This window comes from Lynx canadensis, chromosome E3, assembly GCF_007474595.2.
Source record: "Lynx canadensis isolate LIC74 chromosome E3, mLynCan4.pri.v2, whole genome shotgun sequence".
Lineage (NCBI taxonomy): Eukaryota > Metazoa > Chordata > Mammalia > Carnivora > Felidae > Lynx > Lynx canadensis.
Window position 1 is genome coordinate 17,945,320 of NC_044318.1, and position 26,884 is coordinate 17,972,203.

Genomic DNA, 26,884 nt, shown 5'->3' on the forward strand with positions numbered 1-26,884 from the left:
ACCTGACCGAAGTTGGCCGCTCAACCGACTGAGCCACCCAGGTGCCCCTAATGGCCTCCTTCTTTAATTAATCTAATATCTTACTTCCTTGCAGTTGTAAGCAAAACAGGGGAGCATTCTCAGACTTAAATTTTTGTATTCCCTTTGTGATTGCCTCAGTTTTCCCATCCATAAACTGGGCACAGTAGCAGTACCTATGTCGTAGGGTGTTTTATTAAATAGAAAGTAAGCGTATACAGAGCACTTAGCACAGTGCCTGGCCCACAGAAAGCACAGTCTGTATTTGCTCTTATTACTACAGGACTAGATTCCTAGAACTGCTTTAATCTTTCAGGTTAATTGTTTGGCGTGGAAATACTGGGAGGTCTCCAGATCCTCTCTGCCGCCCTTCCTCTTGGCTGCCCTCCCGTAAGTGAACATTGGCTCCCCTCTCTGGCCCAAGAGTGAGATTGGTGGGAGCCATCCAAGTCATCTACCCCCGGGTTTTTGTGAGGAACCAGAGACAGGGTGGAGAGTGTCTTCCACGGTTAAGCCCTTGCAAATCAGGATTTAAATTCTGAGTCCCACGTAAACGTTTCAGACAGACGCTCTTGCTTTTTTTCGGTTATTTAAAAACCAAAGCCAAAGCAACCCAAGCCTGAGTGAATGTCCTTGACACAGGTCCCATCTGGGCTGGCCTCTTAGCTGTGCCAGGCTCCAAAGTGATCAGGGCTGATGTAAGTCATGGGGATTTCTCCTGGTATGTGTGGGCATTCAGACGTGGGAGGGCACAGCCCTGCTTTTCATAGTCTGGACACTCTTTCCTCTTCTCTTTATTTCCCTCTTCCTTCTCTTGCTGTTAATTGCCCTCATTTCTTCAAAAAATATTTACTGAGTGCTTACTGTGTCCTCAAAGATAATTTATTTTCCCCGGTACAAGAGCTTACAATCTTGGGGAGGGGGAATAGACAAGCATGAAGTCAATTATAATGTCAAGTTGCTCTTTGGTTGAAAGTGATAAAGCCTTAGCTCAAACTGGCTTAGACAGTAAAAGGCAGTTTTAGTTCCAGGTAACTGGAAAATCCAGGGATAGACTTCAGGCATGGCTGGATCCAGGGTCTCAGTGGTCATCTATCTGTCTTTTAACCCAGCTTTCCTCTGTAGGCTTCTCTATTAGACAACTTCTTTCTCTGTGGTTGTGTCTGGCCGATTCAAGGTTATATCTTCCTGGTTAACAGACTTTTTCCCCTCATCCTTCTCAATAAGTTTTGAGTCTGACTGAGATTAGGGGAGATGGGTAACTTTGACTGGCTTAGTTTGGTATTACATCCCCGGAGCCAAGAGTGAAGCGGGGTCCACTCCAAACCGCAAGGTTTTCGAGTGAAGCGGGTGGTTCTCTAAGAGAGCCAGGTGCTGCTACCATGGGAAGGAGTGAAAGGCACAGGGCACGGAGGGGGACTTGTCTCCTTCCGACTGGAGAGTCGGAGGAGACTAAAGTAAAGCTCAGAGAAGGAGCTGGCGTTTTGGAGTTCGAGATGGACACTCCAGGCAGGGGCACAAGGGATGTTTGGTTCAGTGAAGCACTCTGGGGAATGCATGGTGTGTGTCTGCAGAGTAGCTGGGAGAGAGAAGGCCAGAGAGGTAAGGGACAGTCCAATCAGGGAGGGCCTCTGTGACACCCTGAGGTATTCCTCCTGTATTCCTGGCACGATCCTCAAGTTTATGTTTCAGAGAGATGGTTACCTCTGTCCATGCAGTGGATGGACAGGGGGCCTGGCTGGAAGGAGGGAGAGAGTGAAAGCTTGTTTCTACAGCCTGGCCCTTGGCATGGCTGTTTCTTTCCACTCATCCACATCCCAGCTTAAATACCTCTGTCTTAGAACGGGCCCCCTAGCTGTCCTTACCATCATTCTCCACTGCAGAACCATTTTCATTTATCCCTGGCTGAAATGGCCTGTTTTATTCACTGGTTTCTGTTGTCTTTACTCTACTAGGATGAAGTATCCTGAGAGCGAGCACCTGCCCCTCATGTCGTGTTCATGCCCAGTACAGTGCCTGGCAGGCAGCAGAGATTTGCTGAATGAATGAAGAGATAAATAAAACCCCAGTACTGTGAATGGAGAGGGGAGAACAGATTTGAGTAATACTAAGTTGGTAGCAATGACAGATTTGGGGTTAAAGGGAAAAAGACATCTGGGATGGCATAGAGGAAGAAGAACCTGTAGAATTTGGTTTTGGAACAGTCTAGTGATCATGATGAGTAGGCCGTATGGGTCTAGAGCAGTCTTTCTCAACTTTTGTTTCATTATTGCCTCCCTAAAGGGAACAATTTAATTTCTCTGGAATGAGAGAATTTATCAGGAATAAGATTTTGTTGAATAGAGTTGAGCTTTAGTGGGTCACAAATCATTGTAATAACTAAGATTTTTTTTTCATTCCCTCTCTCTACCTGAACCGGTTTTTCCCCCTTGGGGGCCATATTGCCTCTGTTAAGAATACATGGTCAAGAGTTTGGGGGATTCTACCCCGGAGCTGCCAGAATTGGGTGTCATTTCTCTTACTTTCTCTGCTCTCTCCTTGTCTTTCTTACTTTCTATTTTATTCTCTCTTCTTTGTCTCTTCTACTTTTTCTCTTTCTTTCCCTTCATCTCCCCTCAGCCAGTCCATCAGTCAACTTATGTTTATGGAGACCCTATTCCCTGATCATTGCTACTGGGGCATAGAAGAGAAGCATGATGGGAGTTTGCTTCCCGCTCATAGGAGAGGGGCATGGTGGGAAGAGGAGCGTGATGGGTGGGAGGCTTGCTACCTGCCAAGAGGAGCCACATCACTGGGGAGAACAAACGTTTAAAGCATGGTCCTGGGATAAGCTCTTGGGCATGTGAAGGCTGATTTCAGGGGCAAATGCAGAACAGCCACTGTTCCCTCCTCTCTCATTCTTCTGTCTCTTTCCAGGGCTCACTACCTGGCTTCTGTCCCAGCTTCCCAGTGTGTGCCCTTTCTGATCAGCCTGGGGAAGAGTCGGTTGGACTCCTTGGTTTTAGATACCCACAAGAAGAATTCAGTCCTTAGGAAGGTACAGCAGTGCCTGGTAAGGAAACTCTTCCTGGTTGGCACTTTCCCTGGGGTCCCTTCCCCTCTGGGTATCTTGGCCATCCTGGGGAGCCCTCAGGGAATCTGGCTGGGATCTTGAGCTTGTGGTGATGGCCAGAAGTCTGACTTGTGGGTCTCAAAGCTGGTCCTGGAGCCCTGGGTGGGACAGTCTTGGCCATTGGTTTTGAGGACTGTCATCCTGGGACTTGAATGATGGGAGGCTGGTGTGGGGACTAGAAAGATCACAGTACACAGACTCTGGGATCTAGACTGGCCTCTGGCAGTGATTGTTTGTGTGGCTTCCAGCAAGCCACTTCCTCTTTCTGAGCCTCAGTCTTCTCATCCCTAAGATGGGTGCAAGAGCACTTCCTGCACAAAGTTATTAAGGGCATGAAATAGGCAATATATTCAGTGCCAAGGCCCAAAGGGCGGACTGTCTGAGTGTAAATCCCAGCCTTGCCACTGGCTGGCAGTTTGTCTTTAAAAAAGTGAATAATGCAGGGGCACCTGGGTGTCTCAGTCGGTTAAGCATCTGACTTTGGCTCAGGTCATGATCTTGCCATTTGTGAGTTCGAGCCCCATGTCGGGTTCTGTGCTGACAGCTCAGAGCCTGGAGTCTGCTTTGGATTCTGTGTCTCCCTCTCTCTGCTCCTCCCCTACTTGCACTTTGTCTCTCAAAAATGAATAAATGTTAAAAAATTTTTTTAAAAAGTGGGTGATATTAGTACTTATCCCTTACAGTTACTTTGAAGATGGAGATTAAGACCTGGCATGTATTAAGCACTCAAATGTTACCTACTTTGGTCACTTGGGGAAAGAGCCTTAGAGGCTTTCTAGTCCCATCCACAGTTTGAGGTGCTGTTTTTACTATTGTTGTAGTATTAGAATGGTTGTTGAACTCTGGGGTAACCTCCCAGCAGTGGCACCAGTGACGACGTCAGCCCTCATTTATGGAGTGTCCACTATGTGCCGAGTCTTCTGCCCTCACCGGCCCCTTGGTGGGGCCTTCTAGCTCCCGAGGCCTGCATCCCTGGGGTAAAATCAGACCCTGTGCTGTCATTACTAGTCCATGGTGGGGCGGGTGATTCAGATCCTGGAAGCTTGACGAGGTTTGGGATCGGGATGGGTTGTTGAGGGGTCACGGTCTTGAACCCTGCTGGATCTTCCCATCAGCTCCACTTGTCGGTTTCAGAACAACTCCATTGCCGACGAGTTCACGGTAGACATCGTGGGGGACCTGCTCTGCCACTTGCCGGCAGCCACCATCCACCACGGGGTCTCCCCCCGGGCCTGGGCCACAGCCCTGCACAGACTCCGAGACTGCCCGCACCTCAGCCCAGAGCAGAAGGCTGCAGTGAGGCTCAGGCTCCTGGAACAGCAGGGGTGAGGAGGGGCTGGGGCTCGCTTTGGGGTGGGGTGCAGGCTCTGGGGCACCGAGCCCCTGGTGCTCCTGGCCTTAAAACAGAGAGAGTCTTGGGGTCCCTGGGTGGCTCAGTCGGTTAAGCCTCTGACTTCGGCTCAGGTCATGATCTCACGGCTCGTGGGTTCAAGCCCCACGTCGGGCTCTGTGCTGACAGCTCAGAGCCTGGAGCCTGCTTCGGGTTCTGTGTCTCCCTCTCTCTCTGCCCCTCCCCAGCTCGCACTCTGTCTCTCTCTCTCTCTCTCTCTCTCTCTCTCAAATAAGTACCATTAAAAAAATTTAAAAATACCCCGAAAAACCCAGAGAGAGTCTCTAGTTTAGGGCAAGGTTAGATGCTTATGTTTGTTCTAGAAGGGTCTGGCTTACATTTATTCTAGAAATGTGACCTTTTTTTGGCCTCAGATGCCCTGTAAAATGACAGTAACAGTGGCCACTCATGTGGTTGTCACCAATACATCTTGGCTTATGTAAAGTGTTTGGAACGATGGCACTTTACAATTGCAGGGAGGTGGCATTATTGTTCTTGTGAAATAACAATGGCAATAATAATAATGCAACTAATTGAACTACTGTCAGCTCAGTGGGGGAGCTCTCTGGGAGAACACAGAACTGTTGTCTCTCATGTAGAGTCTTCTGAAGTTAGGGCAGATATTTGAGTAGGGCCTAACCATCAGTCAGCGGTTAAACAGCAAATGTTTGTGGAGCAATTACCATGTCCCAGGCACTGCCCTTTTATATACAGTTTAAAATCATGGACTCGGAAGGCCGACTCCTTGGGTTAAAATTTTGTTTGTATCATTTATTGTGTGTGTGACCTGGGAAAACCTACTTAATCTTTTGGCACTTTAATTTCCTTTCTTTTAACATTTTTTTTAAAGTTTATTTTTATTTATTTTGAGAGAGAGATAAAGAGCAAGCAGGGGAGGGGCAGAGAGAGAAGGAGACAGAATCCCAAGCAGGCTCTGTGCTGTCAGCTCAGAGCCTGATGTGGGGTCTCAAACTCACGAACCGTGAGATCATGACTTGAGCTGAAGTCAAGAGTCGGATGCTTAACCGACTGAGCCACCCAGGCACCCCATGCACTTTAATGTCTACACCTGTAGGACGGGGACAGTAGTGGAAGAAGAAGGGGAGGAAGGAAAGGTTGTGATATAAATGACAGAAATTCAGCAATTCAATTCAGGCTAACAAAAGGGAATTTACTGAGTTCAGAAATAGAATGTAACTAAAAACTGCAGGGGTATACTTCACACATGACTGGATCCAGAGGCTCAAGCGATGTTGTCGGGAATATGCTCCTCCCATCCCTCAGCTCTGTGTTCCTTGGTGTGGCCTTTATTTTCTGCACTTGGTAACAGGAACCGCTTCCAATGTCCTCTTTACTGCTGGGGATACCAGAAGAAAGAGAGTCTAGTTCCAACAAAATCCCCAAGGGTGGCTCGGTGTCCTGCATGTGATATCCTGCATCACGTGCCTGTTTTCTTGGTCGGGGAAGTGGGACTTGTCCGCGTATGAAATCTGTTCCTGCAAGAAGAGATTGCTGGGAGGGGCACCTGGGTGCCTCAGTCGGTTGAGCGTCTGACTTCAGCTCAGGTTATGATCTCACAGTTTGTGGGTTTGAGCCCCACGTCAGGCTCTGTGCTGACAGCTCAGAGCCTGGAGCCTGCTTCAGAGTCTGTGTCTCCCTCTGTGCCTGCCCCTCCCCCACTCGCGCTCTGTGTCTCTGTCTCAAAAATAATACACATTAAAACACGGTTTTTAAAAATTAAAAAAAAAGAAAAGAAAAGGATGCTGCGAGCCAGGGACAACAGCATGGTTTTTCAGTTCACTGCTTATCATCTCTTCGTAGACTCCCCGGGAACTGGACAGCTGAGACTACGAAGGACTTGGGACCCTTTCTAGTACTTTTCTCAGGAGATGAATTAAGCTCTATTGCCACAAAGGTACTTCTGTGGGGTTTACTGCCCCTTTGCTTTCTGGAACCTATCCTCCCTGCTTCACAGGGCTCAGATGTGTCCAGCTCCACTCCAGGATGTCTGAGGTTTGGGGAAAGGGAGTGAGGCAGCAGCGAATCCAACTCTGGGCTTTTCACATGGCCCTTCAGACAGATGTGCACAGATGGGAGCTGTTAGCTACCACTCTGCTATCCATGAGCTTCCCACATGCATGCCTGTTCAAGGGCTTACACCTTCCAGTGCCATAGGCACATGCACACTTCTGTCCAGTGTGTATAATCACGTGCACAAACACATTTAATCCAGAACCAGAACCTCATGGGGCATTGCCTTTGGACACACGCTTTGCTTGGAGCAACTCTCCAAAATTAGACGGTCTAGACTAAGAGTTATGCCAAATAAGCATAAATGGCTCATCTTTTGTTACATAATGAAGCCACACAAACTCACTGGCATACAGCAATAAGCATTAATTTCTTGCTGACTGGTCTGTGGTCTGACTTGCTGGTCTGACTTGCTGACCAGGACAATTCTGCTTCTGGGCCCAGGCTCCCTGGGGCTCGTTCTTCTCACCATGAAGGTCTGAAACTCCAGAAAAGGGAGCACCGAAGTGCAGTGTTTCTAAAGCCTACACGGGGAAATGGCACACTGTCACTTTCCATTGGTCAAAGCAAGTCACATGACTGAGCCCAACCTCAAGGTGGGGATAGGAAGTAGTCTCCTTCATGCACAAGTGGAGGGTGGGGAGGGAGTGAATGTTTCCTGGACAAGACTCAGATGGACTGCAAGGCACGTCCACGTGCTCTCATCCCTGTACATGCACCTGCAAGATGTACATTGTCACCTGTGCTCAGAAGGACCTGAACGTGGCCTATCACCCAGGTTCACACATATGCACAGCACACATTCCAGTGTCCATGCATGGTAAAATCATCTTCTGGTGTGTCCAAACATATAGTCATAAGCAGCAGATATATACATACATATATATATTATAATATATATATATACACACACACACACACACAGACATATACATATATATATATGATATACTTATATGTGATATACTTACATATTATATACTTATTTTCTAAAGATCAACTTTTGAAATGGAAAAAGTTTTGTCTCCAGATGGTTACATCTCAAAAACACAGTGTAAGGTAGGGTTAAAAAAAGGCAAGTTGCAAAAGAATATGTATAGTAGGATACTAAGTAAATTAGCAGATACTAGTTAAATTTTGTTTTCACTGTGAAAATGCTTTAATGGTGGGTTTTTTTCCCACTGTGGAAATAGTTACATTAATTTTAAGTACATGCAAAACAGTTCTACATGTAAGACAAGTTTAGGAGTGCATGAGAATGGTTAGTGCTCAATTCAGGGTGATGGTTCGTTCCTTCTCTGGAAGGAAGGAGACCAAAGAGTGAGGCAAGGACCCATCAATTATATTTGTGATGTTTAATTTTTAAGCTAGTTTGTGGGTACATGGGTGTTGTGTTGTATTATTCTCTCTACTTTTTTTTTTAATGACTGAAATGTTTAATAAAACAAGTAGTACATGCTCCTGGTTAAGAAATTTCAACTGTACCAGAAGCTACAAGATGACAGGACGTCTCCCTCCCACTCCCCAGCCTGCCTCCCCAAAGACAATTGCTTTTCCTAGATTCTTCTGCATCCTTCCATGAAAACCCTCCTCCTGCTTATATGTGTTCTTCCTTTAAAAAATGCAAAATGGAAAATACCATTCACTCTACTGTGCATTTTGCTTTTTAACAGTTAACCATGTCTCTTGTGAGTTGCATGTGACCTTAGCTGCCCATGAGAATCACTGGAGAGATTCTAAAAGGACACATACATGGCCTCCACCCCAGGCCAATTGTCTTAGAATCTCTGGAGTGGGGCCTGAGTATATGTAGATTTCCCAGGTGATTGTCACCTACAGCCAAGATGGAACTACTGGCTTAGAATGTGACTCAAATTCTGAAGGTTAGAACAGAAAGAGGAACTCTTGAAACCTGAGGTGCATTCTCTTTGGACCGAGTGGGACACAGTGATGCACAGCTGTGTGAGCGAGTTTGACGAATGCTCTGGGCTCATGAACACATCTACCAATGAGATTCTGAGTCTTGACAAATTGCATTGGTTCTAGATTAGAAATGGTACCTTCTCCAGGGTACCTCTGGAAGCCGCTTCATTGCTGGTTTCCACCCAGAATCAGACATAACCCTCTTTTCCTCTTTTTTGATGATAAATAGAAAGTTTAGTAAAAATTTAAAAACAGTACCAGATCAAAATGGGGTAGGCTCACCTACATTTTTAACAGAAATTATCAGGTTGCTCCAGTAATGATGCACCATTTAACAGTCCCATAGAAAAATAAATGTGTGTATTTACTGCATTTGTTCAGCATTAAGTAATAGCACTTTACCTTTTTTTTTTTTTTAAGGTAATATCACTTTATTTTATTTTTGGCAGTCTGATAGGTAAAAAACAATATATATTTGTGTTATTGAACATTTATTGGATGCTATTGAGGTTAAGTATTATTTTATATGATTCTTCGTAGAGAACAAATTAGTTGAGCTAGGAGATAAATTTATATAAGAAGCTGCTATAAAAGAAAAACAACCCCTGAGGGAGTAAGTAGTATCACAGTTTAAGTCTGTGTTTAATGTGCTTTAATTATTATTCATTCCTCCTCCTTCCTCTTCTTCCCCCCACACAGTTTCCTGATATCCTTCAACAAACAGCTTCCAAGATGGCCGGGACTTTGCTCCCCAAAAAATTCCTCTGGGCTGTCTTTGAATCTGTCCGGAACAGCAGTGAGAAGAGCCTCAGCTCTGACCCCAGCCCTGGTGAGTGTTTCCGGGGTGTCTGAGTTGGAGCTATGGCAGCGATGTTTGGGCTGAGTCCCTGGCATGAAGAGGCCTCCTCGTCCAGGGGGCTGGTTGAAACGTTTGCAAGGCAGTGGCATGGCAAAAAGCCATAGACCAAAGAACTACACCTTTGGAAAAGTGATTTGGAATCACGTCTTCCACTCCTTCCCCAGGCCAGTGGGTTAAATGGTGAACGCGTGCAACACACATTTCAAAAAGATTGACTTAAAGGGTCTAAATGGCTGAGTGACTGGTCATTGCAGTGCTGGGGCCAGGCTGGCCGGTGTGAACCTTGGATCTGCTGCTTACTGGCTGTGTGCCTTTGGGTAAGCCCTTTAACCTCTCTGTGCCTCAGTGTTCAACATCTGTAAGATGGGGACAATGAAAGTCTCTACCTCATTAGGTTATTATGAGAGTTAATGGATTTGAACCTGTAAACGTGTTCACAACATTGCCTGGCATGTAGGAAGTGCTCAGTAAGCGTGAGATACTTTTATGACTTTTGTGCACCCACGAAGCACAGACTTGTGCCAGGCAGGAGGAGGCAAGGTTAATCGGACCCAATCATAATTGTAATAATAATCATTGGCAGCCAGTGCTCCCTTGCTTTCCTGCAACAAATAATTACTGAGCGCCGGCTCTGTGAACAAAACAGACAAAAATCCCTGTCCTGGCAGAGCTTACTTTCAAGGGACCTGGGGGGGAGGGCAGGTGCCAGACAGTATAAATCACACACACAGTAAGTAAAAGATGTAGTAGATGGTGTGATGATGAGTGCCAAGAAGGAAGATAAAGCAAGGGAAGGAAGGGGGTCAGGGGGTGTGGGGTGGGGGATTATAATTTGAAAAAAGATTTCAGATTCTGTGTCTCCCTCTCTCTCTGCCCCTCCCCTGTTCATGCTCTGTCTCTCTCTGTCTCAAAAATAAATAAACGTTAAAAAAAATTAAAAAAAAATAATTTGAAAAAAGAACGGTGGATGCGGGTTTCACTGAGAAGCTGACATTTCAGTAGACTCCGGGAGTGTGGGTGTGGACTGTGTGGACATGTAGTGTTGGACTCTTACGGGCAAATAGAAGTGTAACAGGAACGAGAAGGGATGGAAAATGAGAGGCCAGTGTGGCTGGAGCACACGAGAGGCAAGGCCACGTGGGGCCGTATAAAGGAAGTCCTAAGGACTTTGTCTTTGTCCTTGGGTTGGGGTGTCATTGGGGAATCGAGCAAGGAAGTGTCACAGTCTGATGTAGGTTTACCTCGGGTAGTCCTCTCTCCGTGCCCTGTCTCACCTCACCTCTGTACTATGATGTGGGTGCTGTGCTTGCTCCCATTTTCTTGACATGGGAAACTGAGGTTTAGAGGGGATTAAGAGACTTGGCCAAAGTCACTGAGTGAGTAATGGCAGCTCTTGGATTCGTACCCAGAGCCGGTGGTGATCTCCATTAGCTCCTCCTGCCCTCACGACCTAGCAGTGCCCTTGTCAGATGGCAGTGCTCCTACTCTGTGCATGTGGGTGTGCGAAGGTAAGACATGTCACATGCTGGGGAGGAGCCTCTGTTACCAGCACACCATTGGGATTTTCTTTAGTGGTCTGGGTATTAGTTACTGCCGCGCTTATAGTAATTAATGGATTAGCAGACTTACAACTTGGTTTCATTTTAGTTAATTTATATGTATGTGTTGATTCATTCAACAAATATTTGCCAAACACCTACTATGTGCCGGGCCTGGAACACAGCAGTGATAATACCAAGTCCCTGCTGCACTATTTAACCATTCTGTTCCTCTCTAATTCTGTATCACTGGATCCTGTTTTCCTGGGAAAGTGGGGTGGAGTGGGGGAGTCTAGGAAGGAGGTGTCTTTTGTGATAAAGATGCTTGAGGACCACACGTGGTGCCCTTGATCTGGTCTGATTTCCCCTCTTGACCAGAGTCCAGTGAGTTGCCATTGGTAAGGGAATGGCCACAGAGCTTGGGAATGCCCTGGCCCAGGTGGTGCTGGTGAGTCTGCGAGCCTCAGGGATAGACAGCTGCTAAGACAGGAAAGCCAAGATTGCTGTCAAGATAAGGAGCCCTGGTGGCTCTGGGTGGCTCAGTCCGTTGGGTGTCCCACTCTGGATTTCAGCTCGGGTCATGGTCTCACAGTTCATGGCTTTGAGCCCCTCATTGGACTTGCTGCTGGTAGTGTGGAGCGTGCTTCAGATTCTCTCTCTCTTGCTCCATCCCTCTCCACCTCACTGTGTTTCTCAAAGTAAATGAATAAACTTAAAAAAAAAAAGAGAGAGAGAGAGAGAGAGAGAGATGGTATCCTTAAAAAAAAAAAAAAAAAAAAAAAAAGACAAGGAGCGTTTGGTTTTCTCCCAGGTTGGGCATATCTGGGAGAAACATTTCGTTTGCGTGTTGATGATGTGAGCTCATTTGACCAGGTGAGGTTCAACTTATTCCGAGACTGAAATGGACGGGTTTCTCCTGTTGCGAAGAAAACGCAACAGGTCCATTTCTCCTCTCCCTGAGGCAGTGGGAAGGCCATAGCCTCCACGATGATTTTCACGGACGGCACATCATTCATCCTCCCTTCCCACACAAAGAACTGAATGCTCCTTCCTCGTAATTCTGGGAGCTTTAACTCTGGGTTGCAAACTCAAATGTATGCAGGGGGGCTGCGGGTACATAGCTAATAAAGATAGCTAACACGTATTGAGCACTTACTGTATACCTGGCATTGTTCTAAGTGCCTCAGATGTAATAATACATTTAGCCTTCACAGAAGTTCCATGAGGTAATTTTATCCTTATTTTATCGACGAGGGAACTGAGGCAGACAGGGGTTATATAGTTTTGGATTTGAATCTGAAGCCAGAACTGTTCACCACCGGCTCCTACTGTCCTCCAGGCAATTTGGAGCCCCGGTGAAACGTTGCAGAGCTCCTACGGTGTGCGTGTGGTGTGCAAAAAGTTGGCATTTCCGCAATTTCATTACCAGGTAATTAGCAAGAAGTGCCAGAAGTGGGATTCAGGCTGCTCCATGCGTCCCTGCTCTCAGCGTCGACGCTAAGCCGCCTCTCGTGCATAAATCCAACTGGAGAAGGTTACTCGTTTCAATAAAGAAACAGACTAACGTGCCTGAAGCCTTCTTTCTTCTGTTCCTCCCCATTCTTCAGGTTGCCATGGAGTCGTGGCTCCTTCCTCTGGTGACATCTTCACGCTGGCTGAAGCCAATGCCTGCTGGGCCCCCGAGGACCTGCTCTGCATGGAGGAGCACACGTTCATCAGGAACGTGGAACTTCTGGGGGCTGTCAGGGGTTTCGACCAACCTCAGCTGATGACCCTGAAGGAGAAGGCAGTACAGGTAAAGCCCACGTCAGGGTGGGAGCTTTCAACAGAGAGAAAACCCCAGAAGGACGGTCCCAGCGTTTCTGTGGGCAGAGCCCACCCCAGGGGGTTTTCACTTGGTGTTACTGTGTTGCAGTTTCTCCGGATGAACCCAGTGCCGTAGGCGTGCTCTTCGCATCTGACAAATTTCTAGTTCCTCTCTCTTAGGGCTGTGGCAGAGAACAGACATGTGTCTTGGCATCTAATGGATGTTCAGTAAAAAGTTCTGTGGATGTTCTGGTGCCTCTGACTGAGACGGTTTCCGGGAACTGTGCCTTTTCTTTCTCCACATGGAGGACCTCAGTTGCTGCTGACAGCAGGTTTTCTCAGAGGCTGTTGCGATTTTGTTGGAAAACATAGCAGAAAAAAGTGAAAAGAAGACTAGAAGTCATTTTTCATCTTTATAAAAGGGTCCCTTTGAGTGGCTCATTTCAGCCATTAGGATAGTTGTGGAATATATCTAGCTATCCTTGTGGGGTTAAGGCATTAAATTTCTTAAAATTATATTTATAACTCTTTTTTATATAGATGACCCAAGTTTATTGTAGAAAGGTGGGAAAATAATAAAAAAGAAAATCGGTCATAATCTTCTACCTAGAGATAAGCACTGTTAACATTTTGGTATATTCACCTGAAGCTCCCCAGACTTCTGTATATGTGTATAAAATATATTTATATATTTCATGCGTGTATCTCATGTATACTTACACATATATGTTTCAAAAAATAGTATCATGCTCACCCACTATTCAATAACTTGCTGTCCACACCCAACAGTATAAATGCATATTTTTCTTTATCAGAAATATAAATTTATATCAGCATTTTAAATAGCTATATAATATTTCATTTTATGGCTGGTCCTTTTTTTTCCTGGTCCTCATTTATTTAGCAAATTGGTAGACTTTTAGGTTGCTTATATTTTTTTAATGCCTCAAAGTACGTATTTGTACATATTTCTTTGGATACTTGTCTCATTATTTACTTAGGATAAATTCCTAAGGTGGAATTTTGGGGTCAAAGAGTGTAAATATTTGAAAAGCTATTGATACATATGACCAAATTCCTCTCCAAAAAGTACATACCATTTATTTTCTCAACATCCACAAATGAGGGTATCCTTTATCCCATATCTCTTCAACACCATAAATGATCATTCTGTTTATTCCTTGTCAATATGATCAGCTAACATGGTATTCTTTGATTGTTGTTAATGTACAATTTAAAAAGTTATGACTAAGACTGAACTTTTTTCCGTGTTTCTTCTTTTGTGAATTTCTTATTCATGTCTTTTTTTTTTCGAAAATCAGTAAAACTTTGCTTCTGTTCTTTCACCATTAACAGAAAAGTAGGGAAAGCAAAAATGTTTGTGTTTACAAGATAAATGGCCTCTTTACCCAGAAAACATCAAACCCTCAAACTACAACAGGGAAGATAAGAGCACCCTCCCCCACTTCCCCTGAGCTGTCTTTGTCATCTTAGACAAAGCCTTAGTCCACTGGCCAGGGACCCTAGATGTGGCCAATTCAAGACGAGGGCCAAGAAATCAGACCAGTCCGTTCCTGTGATACAAAGTTGTTCTGTTCATGTCTTTTGCATATATATATTTAAGTAAAAACAAGTGTAGTCATATTTTTCTTGTTGATTTTTAAGAGAATTTTATATATTAAAGAGATTTACCCTGTGTCTGTTTAAAATACTATTGGTAATGGTCAGTCTAATCTGGATTTTTTTTTTTTTTTTTTTTTGGCTTGAAGTTTTGGGACGTGCCTTCTTACTGGAAAGAGTACCATATTGTCTCCCTGGGGCGCATTGCTCTGGCTCTTAATGAGAGTGAGCTGGAGCAGCTGGATCTCAGCTCCATTGACACTGTGGCTTCCCTCAGCCAGCAGACAGAATGGACCCCAGGACAGGTAGGTAGATGTTGCTGGATCTTTTAAATATCCCATTTTGGTCTTAATTTTCTGTATATTTTCCTTTATATCTGAACATACAGTATTTATAATAACTGTTTTAAAATCTTTGCTGCCAGGGGTGCCTAGGTGGCTGGGTCAGTTAAGCGTCTGACTTCAGCTCAGGTATGATCTCACGGTTTATGGGTTTGAGCCCCATGTTGGGCTCTGTGCTGACAGCTCAGAGCCTAAAGCCTGCTTCGGATTCTGCGTCTCCCTCTTTCTCTGCGTCTCCCTTGTTCTCTCTCTCTCTCTCTCTCTCTCTCTCTGAAAAATAAATAAACATTAAAAAAAATTTAGGGGCGCCAGTATGGCTCAGTCAGTTGGGCATCTGATTTTGGCTCGGGTCATGATCTCACGGTCTGTGAGTTCGAGCCCCATGTTGTGCTCTGTGCTGACAGCTCAGAGACTGGAGCCTGCTTCGGATTCGGTGTCTCCCTCTCTCTCTGCCCCTCCCCTGCTCACACTCTGTCTCTGTCAAAAATAAATAAATGTTAAAAAAAAATTTTTTTTAAATAAAAAAAATTTTTAAATCTTTGCTGCTAAATTTCCATCATCAGTCATTTCTGAGTTTGTTTCTATGGGCTAATTTTTCTCCTAGTTATGGGTCATGTATAGGTCATGGCTAGTAATTTTGACTGGCTGATAGGCATTGTGAACTTTGTCTTTTTGAGTGCTTGATTTAGTTACACTCCTTTGAAGAGTATTTGGCTTTGTTCCGACATACATTTAAATTACTTTCAAATCAGTTTGGTCCTTCTCAGGCTTCTTTTTGAGTGTAATTAGGGTGAGTCCAGAGTGACCTTAATTCTATAGTTAATTTGTCCCCATTACTCAGACATGATTCTTCTGGGGTCTCTGTCTAATGTGTATGTATTTCAAGACCTTTCTGCTTTGGCTGGTGGGAATGTGTGTTCTCTTTCTAACTCCATACGAGCTCTGAGAATTGTTCAGCCTGCTGCTTTCTGATGCCTCTTCCTGGTATTTATGTGGATTTCACTTCCGGCCTGTGTAGATAGGTCAGTACTGAGCCAGACCGGAGAAGACCTCTCTCTCTTCTGTGAAGTTTCTCTTCTCGTGTTCTGTCTCTCTCTCTGAACTTTCTTATTTTCTAGTACTTTCCCCCACAAATTACTGGTGCCCTGGCCTCCCTGACCTTGGATCTCTGTATTTTCAACTCAGATGGACCACTGGGGTTTTGGGGTCCCTTCCCTGCTCCCTGGACTGCAAGCTGCTTCTGGGCCATAAGCAAGGGTGATTTTCGGACTCTTCTTATTTTCCCTCTTTCAGGATTATAGTCCTATGTTCTCCGTTGTTCAGTGTCTGAATACAATTGTTTCTGTATTTTGTTCAGTGTTCTCATTGTTTACGGTGGGAGGGTGATTCCTGTGTCACTTAATCCTTCATGGTTTAAAGAAGAACTCCCCAGAATTTAATTACTTCAACTGGGAGGGAAGTTAACCCACTGGATTGCTAGAAAGGGGAGTCTTAGCTGCTTCGTGGTATCTTCATTCTCAGGCAGCCCTCCCTCAGTGGTCATTTTCAATACCAGGTTTATATATTATCTACTTAGTAACCCCATAAAAAGAGTGCCTTTTTTGCATTAATTTTTTTTACATTTTTTTAATGTTTATTTTTGAGAGAGAGAGAGACAGAGCACGAGTGGGGGAGGGGCAGAGAGAGAGGGAGACACAGAATCTGAAGCAGGTTCCAGCTCTGAGTTGTCAGCACAGAGCCCGACATGGGGCTCAAACCCATGGACTGGGACATCATGACCTGAGCCAAATTTGGACACCTAACCGACTGAGCCGCCCAGGCGCCCCTTTTCGCACTAATTTTTGAAAAAGTTGCAGCATTGGCTGTAATTGCCCACTGCAAACCATCACTGTAGTCAGGAGTAGAGCAAGTTGGGTGGCCAGGCATGTGTCAGGGAGCGGAGTCCGTCTCAACATGACCCTGTGAACTGACAGTGGAGAATGGGAATGTGGGGGCTGCCTAAAGGCCCCCAAAGACATCTATGCCCCAATCCCTGGAACCTTGGAAGATGTTCCCTTATATGGCAAAAGAGATTTTTCAGAGATGATTAATTTGAGGATTTTGAGGTGGGAAGATTCTCCTGATGAGCCCGATGTAATCACAAGGGTCCTTATGAGAAGGAGGCAGGAGGCCACAGATACACAAGGACACAGAGAAAGATTCGAAGGCCCCAGGCTGCTGGTTCTGAAGAGGGAGGGTGCAGCTACAGGCACCCTGTGGAAGCCAGAAGAGGCAAGGAAACAACATTCTCTCGAGTTTCCGGGAGGAACACACCCTGCCGACCCATTTTAGGACTTAGGGCCTCCGGAAACGTAAGAGAATACATTTGTGTCGTGTGAAACCACTGACTCTGTGGCAATTTGTTACAGCAGCAAGAGGAAACAAATACAGGGCGGTTCACCAAAGGAAAAGCATGGTGTTCTCAAACACAGCCGGGACGGGTGCTGGGCAGGCAAAACCACTGCATGTCCCCCAGTTGTGTGAGCTTTTTGGAATCAGGATTCCAGGATTCCAGGCAGGATTCCAGGATTCCAGGCAGCCATTCCACAGCCATGGCTGTGAGGGTTACACCAGTCAATACATGGGAAACATTTTTTTTTTTTTTTAACGTTTATTTATTTTTGGGACAGAGAGAGACAGAGCATGAACGGGGGAGGGTCACAGAGAGAGGGAGACACAGAATCTGAAACAGGCTCCAGGCTCTGAGCCGTCAGCCCAGAGCCCGACGCGGGGCTCGAACCCACCGACCGCGAGATCGTGACCTGAGCCGAAGTCGGACGCTTAACCGACCAAGCCACCCAGGCGCCCCAATACATGGGAAACATTTTGAACAATGCCTGGCACATAGTGTTCAGTAAAAAGTACTTTTTTTTTTTTTTAATTTTTTTTAACGTTTATTTATTTTTGAGACAGAGACAGAGCATGAACGGGGGAGGGGCAGAGAGAGAGGGAGGCACAGAATCGGAAGCAGGCTCCAGGCTCTGAGCCATCAGCCCAGAGCCCGATGCAGGGCTCGAACTCACGGACCGTGAGATCGTGACCTGAGCTGAAGTCGGAGGCTTAACCGACTGAGCCACCCAGGCGCCCCTATACTTTTTTTTTTTAATGTTTATGTATTTATTTTGAGAGAGAGTGAACGTGAACAAGGGAGGGGCAGAGAGAGGGGGAGAGAGAGAATGCCAAGCAGGCTCTGCACTGTCATGGGGCTCGAACCCCAGAACTGTGAGATCATGACTTGAGTCAAAATCAAGAGTCAGACACTTAACCGACTAAGCCACCCAGGCGGCCCAGAAAGTAATTGTTTTCATTGTCATGGCCATCATCATCATCATCATCACCACACTTCCTCTCTCTGGAAGTTTAAAAGTTGCCTCAAAAAAAGAAAAGAAAAAAATAAGTTGCCTCATTTCCAAGATGGTCTAAACCAAGCAATTGGAGGTTCCTTCTATCCTGACATTCCATAATGACTGGTTTTGACTGGTTTGGGAAGTGCCACCTCAGCCTTCAGATATTAAAATCCTTCTATTTACAGTCCTGGAGAAAACAAATATATATCCAACTTAGAAACTAGAGTATCTCTTTCCCTTTGCACCAGTTTTAATTCCCATGGATGCCAGTGAGATTTATCAATATGTTTGAAGAGGATATGAAAACCTAACATTTGCATAGATCATTTGCAGTCAGTCCCTCAACTTTCGCTCCCAATCAAACCCTTAAATGCATGCTTCTAGATTAATAGACAGACCTGGCGGAACTACATTAACGGAGTTCAGTTTAAAAACCAATATAAGGGGGGGAGGAAACTATTAGAGAAGCCAGAGGGATGAACAGGGAGATTGAAATCTTAGAGCTATTCATTTTTCAGAGGGTTAATATTGCCTCAAAGTGTTAGTATTAATTGTCTGGGAATCATTACAGATACACTGGTCCAGTCATTCAAGTAAATATATTTTGGCTTATCACCTCGCAAGCTGAGCTTGCGTTTTCCGGGTTCCAGCGGTGAGGACAATTTAATACCGCGTCCTCAAAGTAATTTTATTTGAATTGTATTTTTGCGCTTTCATTTTAAAATGGGCACGCCTGATAGTTGAGGAGCACACATCATTATGAGTCATCTAGTGAAACCTGATTTGGGAACCCTTGATAGGAAACGTTCAAAAGCTACCTCGAATCTCTATGTTCTCGTCATACCCAGACATCTTCACAGGCTACGAGTACAGGCTCTGGAGTCAGACTGTGAGCTTTGTAATCACTGAGGGAAGTTTCATGGAGAACCTGATCAGTCTGATTTGCAGGAACATGGGAAATTTTCCCGAAGCCAGTCCATGTGAAGGCAGCAATCCAATGCCATTTCTTTTGTTTTTGTTTTTTTTTTTGACATTTTTAAATGCTTTTTTTTTTTTTTTCCCAACGTTTTTATTTATTTTTGGGACAGAGAGAGACAGAGCATGAACGGGGGAGGGTCACAGAGAGAGGGAGACACAGAATCGGAAACAGGCTCCAGGCTCTGAGCCATCAGCCCAGAGCCTGACGCGGGGCTCAAACTCACGGACCGCGAGATCGTGACCTGGCTGAAGTCGGACGCTTAACCGACTGCGCCACCCAGATGCCCCTAATGCTTTTTTTTTTTATTTGTATTTGAGAGAGAGAGAGAGACAGAGTGCAAGCAGGGGAGGGGGCAGAGAGAGAAGGAGACACAGAATCCGAAGCCGGCTCCAGGCTCTGAGCTGTCAGCATAGAGCCCGACTTGGGGCTCAAACTCACAGACCATGAGATCATGACCAGAGCTGAAGTTGGATGCTTAACCGACTGAGCCACCAGGCGCCCCAATCCAATGCCATTTCAAAGGGGGTACCTATTGCCTACAACTTCTGTAGATCACTCACTCAGATATTCATTCATTCATTTAAAAAGTACTTACTGAACCAAACTGTGTGCCAGGCGTTGTACCAAGCAGTAGGGATTCAATAGTTAGCTGGATATTCTGTGTGTCTTGGGATTCTACGGTGGCACAGACAAAAAAGTGAGCACAGTGACAAACGTTTTAAAAAAAATTTTTTTTTTCAACATTTATTTATTTTTGGGACAGAGAGAGAGACAGAGCATGAACAGGGGAGGGGCAGAGAGAGGGAGACACAGAATCGGAAACAGGCTCCAGGCTCCGAGCTGTCAGCACAGAGCCATCAGCCCAGAGCCTGACGCGGGGCTCGAACTCACAGACCGCGAGATCGTGACCTGGCTGAAGTCGGACGCTTAACCGACTGCGCCACCCAGGCGCCCCAGTGACAAACGTTTTAAAATTGTGATACTTGATGGAGCACCTGGGTGGCTCAGTTAGTTAAGCGTCTGACTTTGGTCCTAATCTCCTGGTTTGTGGGTTTGAGCCCCATGTCGGGCTCAGCACTGATAGCTCAGAGCCTGGAGCCTGCTTCAGATTCTGTGTCTCCCTTTCTTTCTGCCCCTTCCCTGCTTGTGTACTCTCACTCTCTCTCTGTCTCTCTCTCTCAAAAATAAAATGAACATTAAATAAATAAAATGACGATAATTGATAACAGAAAATGGGTAAGGTGCTCATAGAAATAGTCAAGGAAGGAGGCTATTTAAGATAGGTGAATCAGGGGAAGAGGTAGCGTGTAAGCAGACCTGAGGAGGGGTGCCTGGGTGGCTCAATGGGTTAAGCGTCCAACTCTTGATTTCAGCTCACGTCATGATCTTGGGGTTTGTGGGTTTCAGCCCTGTGCTGAACACAGAGCCTGTTTGGGATTCTCTCTCTCCCTCTCTCTCTGCCCCTTCTCAGCTCGCGCTTTCTCTGTCTCTCTCAAAATAAATGAAGTAAATAAACAGACCTGAGGAATGGGGAGGCAGCAGACATGAAAAGTAGAAACCAGTGCAACATTTCACAGTCTTTGTCACTTTCTCTTAAACTGTAATGATTCTTATTGTGTGATAAGGATGAACTAACTATTCTTATTGTGTGATAGGGATGAATTAAAAAGGGATGGCGGGGGTGTCTGGGTGGCTCAGTTGGTTAAGTGTCCAACTCATGATCTCAGCTCAGGTGTTGATCTCAGGGTCGTGAGTTCAAGCTCTACATTGGGCTCCAGACTGGGTGTGAAGTCTACTTTAAAAAGAAGTAAAAGTAAAGGAGATGGGAAGACTCACTATATCCGTGTGACCCTCACTCCCATTCAGATGTTTGTCCTTGGATGTCTCCTCCCTTTCTTTGCCTTGGGAGCTCTTGTCCTCTTGTAATCTTTTGCACCTGCCCCTATGAGCACTGAGGGATCCAGATTTTATTATACAGAGAATCTCCAAAGGCTTGACTTGAATCCTTCCTCAGGTCTGACATAAGTAGATCAAATGAATCAGGGTTCATTTAGTTACAAGTGGCAGAAAAAACAACCCAAAGTGGCTTGACCAAGCAAAGGAATTTATTGGCTCCCTTAACTGAAAAGTTCAGGTAAAGAGTTCAGGTATGGCTGGATTCTGAGTCTTCAACACTATTGTAAAGAATCTGTCTCTCACCATCTTTTGACCCTACTTTCCTTTGCGTTGGCTTCAGTCAGAGGCAGGTTCTTTCCATGCAGTGAATTCTAGCAGGTTCAGGTGTTTATCCTTCCAAGGTCAGTCCAGAGAAAGACTGTCTTATTCCTCTATTTCAATTAGGACATCCCTAATTATTCCAGCTAACGTCCTGGTTGGTTTCGACTGGATCACATGCCCAGTCTAGAACAAATCATGGCAGCCAAGCTGAGGGAAAACTTGACTAGTCGGGACTGGGCCATAGCATCACTTCTGGAACTCAGCAGGCAGTTACTCCAGCTGAACCACATGAAGTAAGAGTGTGGGAGGGGTGGCTCTCCAGGGAAAGTCGTGCACAATGAATGGCTACTGTGGAAGAATTTCAGGGAACCCTACACATCCACACCAACCCCCTTGAATCAAAGCTCACTGAAGAGATTCCTCTGTAATTTTCTACACCAAAGCATTTGATATACTACTCTCTGGAATTGAAGAGAGAAGGACAAACCTATTTCTGTAGGACTTTAGAGAAAGAAAAATTCACTGTGGCCAAGATAGTCAGGGAAGACTTCATGAAGAAAGTGACATTTGACTTGAACCACTGCCCCTCCACCCCCCCACCGTCCCGCCCAAATAAGAAGCTGGTTGGATTATAACAGTTGGGGATGCAGGAAGTACATTTCAGATGGAGGGAATGATTTGAGCAAAGGCAAAGGAGCAGAATATTACAAGGTTTGTGAGACAGTGCTGGAAACAGATGCTGGAAAAGTTTGGATTCTGACACAGGAGAACTTATGTGAGCAAACTATCTGAAGGTCATGAGTGACTGAGGAAAATACGCCAGCAGACACAGACACAGGCACAGGACACAGTTCCTTTCATGCTGGTGAAGGATACGAGAGTTTCACTGCCAGAACACACCTCCCTGGATCAGGGGACACACTCAATGGAAGCAGCACCTCAGGGACACGAACATGGAGGCGGTGGCTAGGATGCTTCGGAATGGGAGTGTGTCCAGAGGAGTACGGGTGGGGGGGTTGGTCCAGAGGCTACTGATCTAGCTCTGTTATTCCCTCCTAGTCTCTGGATGGTTCATCTTTATTCTTCCTCATTTTTTATAGGCTAAATCCATTCTGCAAGGATTCCTGGAGGATGCAGGCTATCGTATCCAGGATCTGAAGAGTTTCCACTTAGTAGGACTTGGTACAACCTTGTGTGCTATGAACATCACTGAAGTCTCACTTATAAAAATCTCAGAATTCAGGTAACCAAACCAGTTGTGTGCACAATGGCAAATGATTGACCAGCTCATGCATCCAGCAACACGTTCTCCGCTTCCTGATGCTTTGCCGCCTTTCTGGGCTAAGATAAGGAGTGGAGTCAGCTGGATCCTTTCTGGATGCTGAGCTTACCTACCTTCTTTTTTTTTTTTTTTTTTTTTAATGTTTGTTATTTATTTGAGAGAGAGCAAGCACGGGAAGGGCAGAGAGAGAATCCCAAGCAGGCCCCATGCTGTCAGCACAGAGCCTGACGCAGGGCTTGATCCCACGAACCATGAGATCATCATGACCTGAGCCGAAACCAAGAGTCAGATGCTTATTTTTTTTTTTTTTAATTTTTTTTCAACGTTTTTTATTTATTTTTGGGACAGAGAGAGACAGAGCATGAACGGGGGAGGGGCAGAGAGAGAGGGAGACACAGAATTGGAAACAGGCTCCAGGCTCCGAGCCATCGGCCCAGAGCCCGACGCGGGGCTCGAACCCACGGACCGCGAGATCGTGACCTGGCTGAAGTCGGACGCTCAACCGACTGCGCCACCCAGGCGCCCCAGTCAGATGCTTATTAACTGAGCCGCTCAGGCCCCGAGCCTGCCTACTTTCTGCACACCAGTTGTGTCAGAAGAGTCTCCCAGGCTCACACTATATTCTTCCCTCTTAATTAGGGTGGTGGTGGCCAGAATCGGAACCCTGCTCTGCAGCCCCCATGTCTTGGCCGAGTTTAAGAGGAAGGCAGAAGTTGTATTTGGGGATCCCGCCAAGTGGTCCGGCCCTGTCTTGCAGGAGCTCGGGACCATTGCAGGTAAGAGGCACCTTGAGCATGCCTTCTCTCCCTTTCCAACCTTTGTCCTGGGGACAAAAGCAAATAATAATAATAATAATAATAATAATAATAATAATAATAGAATCCTTGGCTGTGTGTAGTGAACATCTCTAAGGTTACAGTGGAACCTAGATTCATGACTTGAAGGTGCAGAGGGTGGGGTCTACAAATCTCCCCTTGGTGATTCCTGTGCTCACTAAAGCGGTTTAGGATGTGATTTAATTGACTCCTAACTAGTTTCATACACAGTCTGAAATTGCCTAAAGTTCCTTCTGGGCATACATTTCTTTGTAGGAGACCAATCAGGGCTGCTATGACCCACTTTTTTTTTTTTTTTTGAGTTGATTAAGGAACTTGATTCTCCAGTGTGATTTTTCAGGGCCTTTGGTAAGGAATGCGGCTTGCCGAGAACAGACAGATCTGTACATTAGGCAGCACCATTAATAAAACGAGTAGAGTTCTGATGGCTGGATCTAAACCCTCGTGATTCCTTTTCCTCCTCAGCTGGATTAACTAAGGAAGAGCTCCCAATGCTGGACAAGGATTTGATGCCGTATTTCCAGCCATCAGCAATCAAATGCCTTCCTGATGAGATATTCAAAGTAGGTACCCGGTTCTTCAAGGAGAATAGGAGCTTGACCCCATTTCAAATCACATAGGGGAACAGATGGCAGGCCTCGGATTCTAGAGGCTTGCAACCAGCCTTCTCGGAAAGGGCCAGGGGGGAGCTGCATGCCAACAATGAATGGGTCACATGATAATTCTGCGTTAAAATTTTTTTTTCTTAAAACTTTAATTTATGTTTTAATTGTAGTTATTTTTATGGTTGTCTTCCCTTCATAGCAGGTGGTATTGATTTTCTATTTAGATGGTAGGACAGGTTCATATTTCTTTATCCAGAACCCTTGGGGACAGATATATTTCAGAGTTCAGAATTTTCCAGATTATAAAAAGATCACTCTGTGAATCTACAGTATGTAACTTAACACCCCCAGCAGTGTCTGGGGAAGCACCTTACGCATTAATATTTCTGTGAAGTAATCAATGACGTCACATTAATTGGAATAAATAGAGACTCTAAATGGCCTTCAATCAATTCAGGTTTTGCAGGCAAAGAAGTTTGTCTTAAACTTTGGAAAACACTTTCAGCTTTGAGACGTTTCTGGATTTCAGAATTGCCAATGAGGGATTGTAGACCTATATAACATTTCCTTATTATTTTTATTTTTTAAATTATTTATTTATTTTTAAAAATGGTTATTTACTTATTTTTGAGAGAGAGAGAGGTCGCAAGCTGGGGAGGGGCAGAGAAAGAGGGAGACAGAGAATCCCAAGCAGGCTCTGCATTGTCAACACAGAGCCCGATACGGGGCTTGAACTTACAAACTGTGAGATCATGACCTGAACTGCAATCAAGAATCGGATGCTTAACCAGCTGAGCTCCCAAGGTGCCCCATAACATTTCCCTTTTTTTCTTTTTTTTTTAATTTTCTTTTTTCTTTTTTAAAATTTACCTCCAAATTAGTTAGCATGGAGTGCAACAATGATTTCAGGAGTAGATTCCTTAGTGCCCCTTACCCACTTAGCCCAGCCCCCCTCCCACAACCCCTGCTGTAACCCTCAGTTTATTCTCCATATTTACAAGTCTCTTATGTTTTGTCCCCCTCCCTGTTTTTATAGTATTTTTGTTTCCCTTCCCTTATATTCATCTGTTTTGTCTCTTAAAGTCCTCATATAAGTGAAGTCATAGGATTTTTGTCTTTCTCTGACTAATTTCACTTAGCATAATACCCTCCAGTTCCATCCACGTAGTTGCAAATGGCAAGATTTCATTCTTTTTTGATTGCCGAGTAATACTCCATTGCATATATATACACCACATCTTCTTTATCCATTCATCCATGGATGGACATTTGGGCTCTTTCCATCCTTTGGCTACTGTTGATCATGCTGCTATAAACATGAGGGTGCACGTGTCCCTTCGAAACAGCACACCTGTATCCCTTGGATAAATGCCTAGTAGCGCAATTGCTGGGTTGTAGGGTAGTTCTATTTTTAGTTTTTTGAGGAAACTCCATACTGTTTTCCAGAGTGGCTGCACCAGCTTGTATTCCCACATAACATTTCCCTTTTAAATGAATTTAAGTAAAAATATTTTAGTTGGTTTAAGGAAAAGTGGTAAGAAAACATCAAAGGAGTATGTTAGCTAACGTGACAATAAATTATTAAGGGAAAAAAAAAAAGAAAACCTCAAAGGACAGGTGACGATGCAATGGAAAAAAATTGACAGGGTGGCATTGGGTCAACTGTAGTGGGGTAGTCAGTGAGGGGTCCTTGCTTCGTGTCCCCGTACAAGACTAGTGTTTGGTGGGGACGGTGTGCTCTGATAAGGAGTGGCCCTGGTACTCTTGCTTGCTGGGTAACTTGGAAATACATTCTGTCCACCACAACCATGTAAGACACACAAACGAGGCCGGACAGACTCCCGCGATGCCACATCACTGGTTCATTTCAAGACAGACGGCAGACCTCGAATGACTTCAGAAGACAGGACAGATGCCAGCACAGACAGTTCCCCAGCTGTTTCTGGGAGATAAATCATAGTCCTTGAGGCTACAGAGCTTCCCCTCTGGGGGGCTCTGCATGGGATAGGCAGCTTGGTTCTGGATGTTGCACACTGCTGAGCACTTTCTCCTGGTCTTGTTTGGGATGCACTTTGTGGTTGCTTCCTTGTTTGGGTATTTATTTCAGAAATCCCTACTGACCACCCCCCTGTGGTGGGCTCCGGGAGAGATGCCCCTGGGGTGTAACCCAGTGCATGCTGGGCCTCAGAAGGTAACATGAAAGAGTGCAGTGGCCTGGGTGGAGTCCCAGGTGAACTGTGTAAACTTAGCCCTCTCTAAACGGGGAAGCTGCATCTCGTCTCTGGCACCTCAATGCAGTGTGACAATCTGGGATCACTATTACTGGATCTCCCTTTTTTTAAATTTTATTTTACAGATTCCAGAGGTCTCCATTTTCATGTGAAACCTCCTGATAATTAAATGTTGGCAACCACTTTTAAATTTATTTATTTATTTTTTAAACAGAGTCCGGTAGGCCTAGAGATTCAGCCTGGCCTCTGGGCTGCAAGCCAGCCCCATCGGAAAGATAGATAATTTTCATAGTACAGACTCCATTAATGGTAGATGTAAGGTGTAAGCCAGAAGAGTACCTGTGTTGGGTGTGTTTGTGTGTCTGAGGGAGGAGGTGATGCTGACCTTGTGCGGCAGGTCAGCTAGGTCGGAGGGAGGAACGGTGTGGCACACGGAAGGGCAGGGCAAAGGTGCTGCCTCTCCTGAGGGCTACAAATACGGGCGCTCATTCTCCTGCAGTGAAGAGTCCTGGGGGGAGGCAGCTGCGGAGGTGGGCTTGGCCCAGAGTGTGAAGTCCCCATTGCCCCATTCAGGAGCCGGAACTGTGTCCTGAAAGCGGGGGGCAGGGAAGGGTTCCAAGCAGGGGAACAACACGATTTCAGGGAAGCATCTCCTTAGGGAATAAGAAGAGGGTGAAGGAAAGAAGAGGGGCGGGTGAGGGGGCATAACC

At 45.4% G+C, this 26,884-nt stretch overlaps 1 protein-coding gene across 1 annotated transcript in view; it reads left to right on the forward strand.

Annotated features, from left to right (window-relative positions):
• OTOA (otoancorin) overlaps positions 1 to 26,884 on the forward strand; it is a 66,054-nt gene that overhangs the window by 34,974 nt on the left and 4,196 nt on the right. Inside the window, exons 17-26 of the mRNA XM_032591623.1 lie at positions 335 to 408; positions 2,935 to 3,070; positions 4,265 to 4,455; positions 6,342 to 6,435; positions 9,174 to 9,303; positions 12,479 to 12,666; positions 14,447 to 14,602; positions 22,321 to 22,463; positions 23,142 to 23,278; positions 23,804 to 23,901. Of these exons, the coding sequence (XP_032447514.1) occupies positions 335 to 408; positions 2,935 to 3,070; positions 4,265 to 4,455; positions 6,342 to 6,435; positions 9,174 to 9,303; positions 12,479 to 12,666; positions 14,447 to 14,602; positions 22,321 to 22,463; positions 23,142 to 23,278; positions 23,804 to 23,901 (1,347 nt within the window). The remainder of the gene's footprint in view (positions 1 to 334; positions 409 to 2,934; positions 3,071 to 4,264; positions 4,456 to 6,341; positions 6,436 to 9,173; positions 9,304 to 12,478; positions 12,667 to 14,446; positions 14,603 to 22,320; positions 22,464 to 23,141; positions 23,279 to 23,803; positions 23,902 to 26,884) is intronic.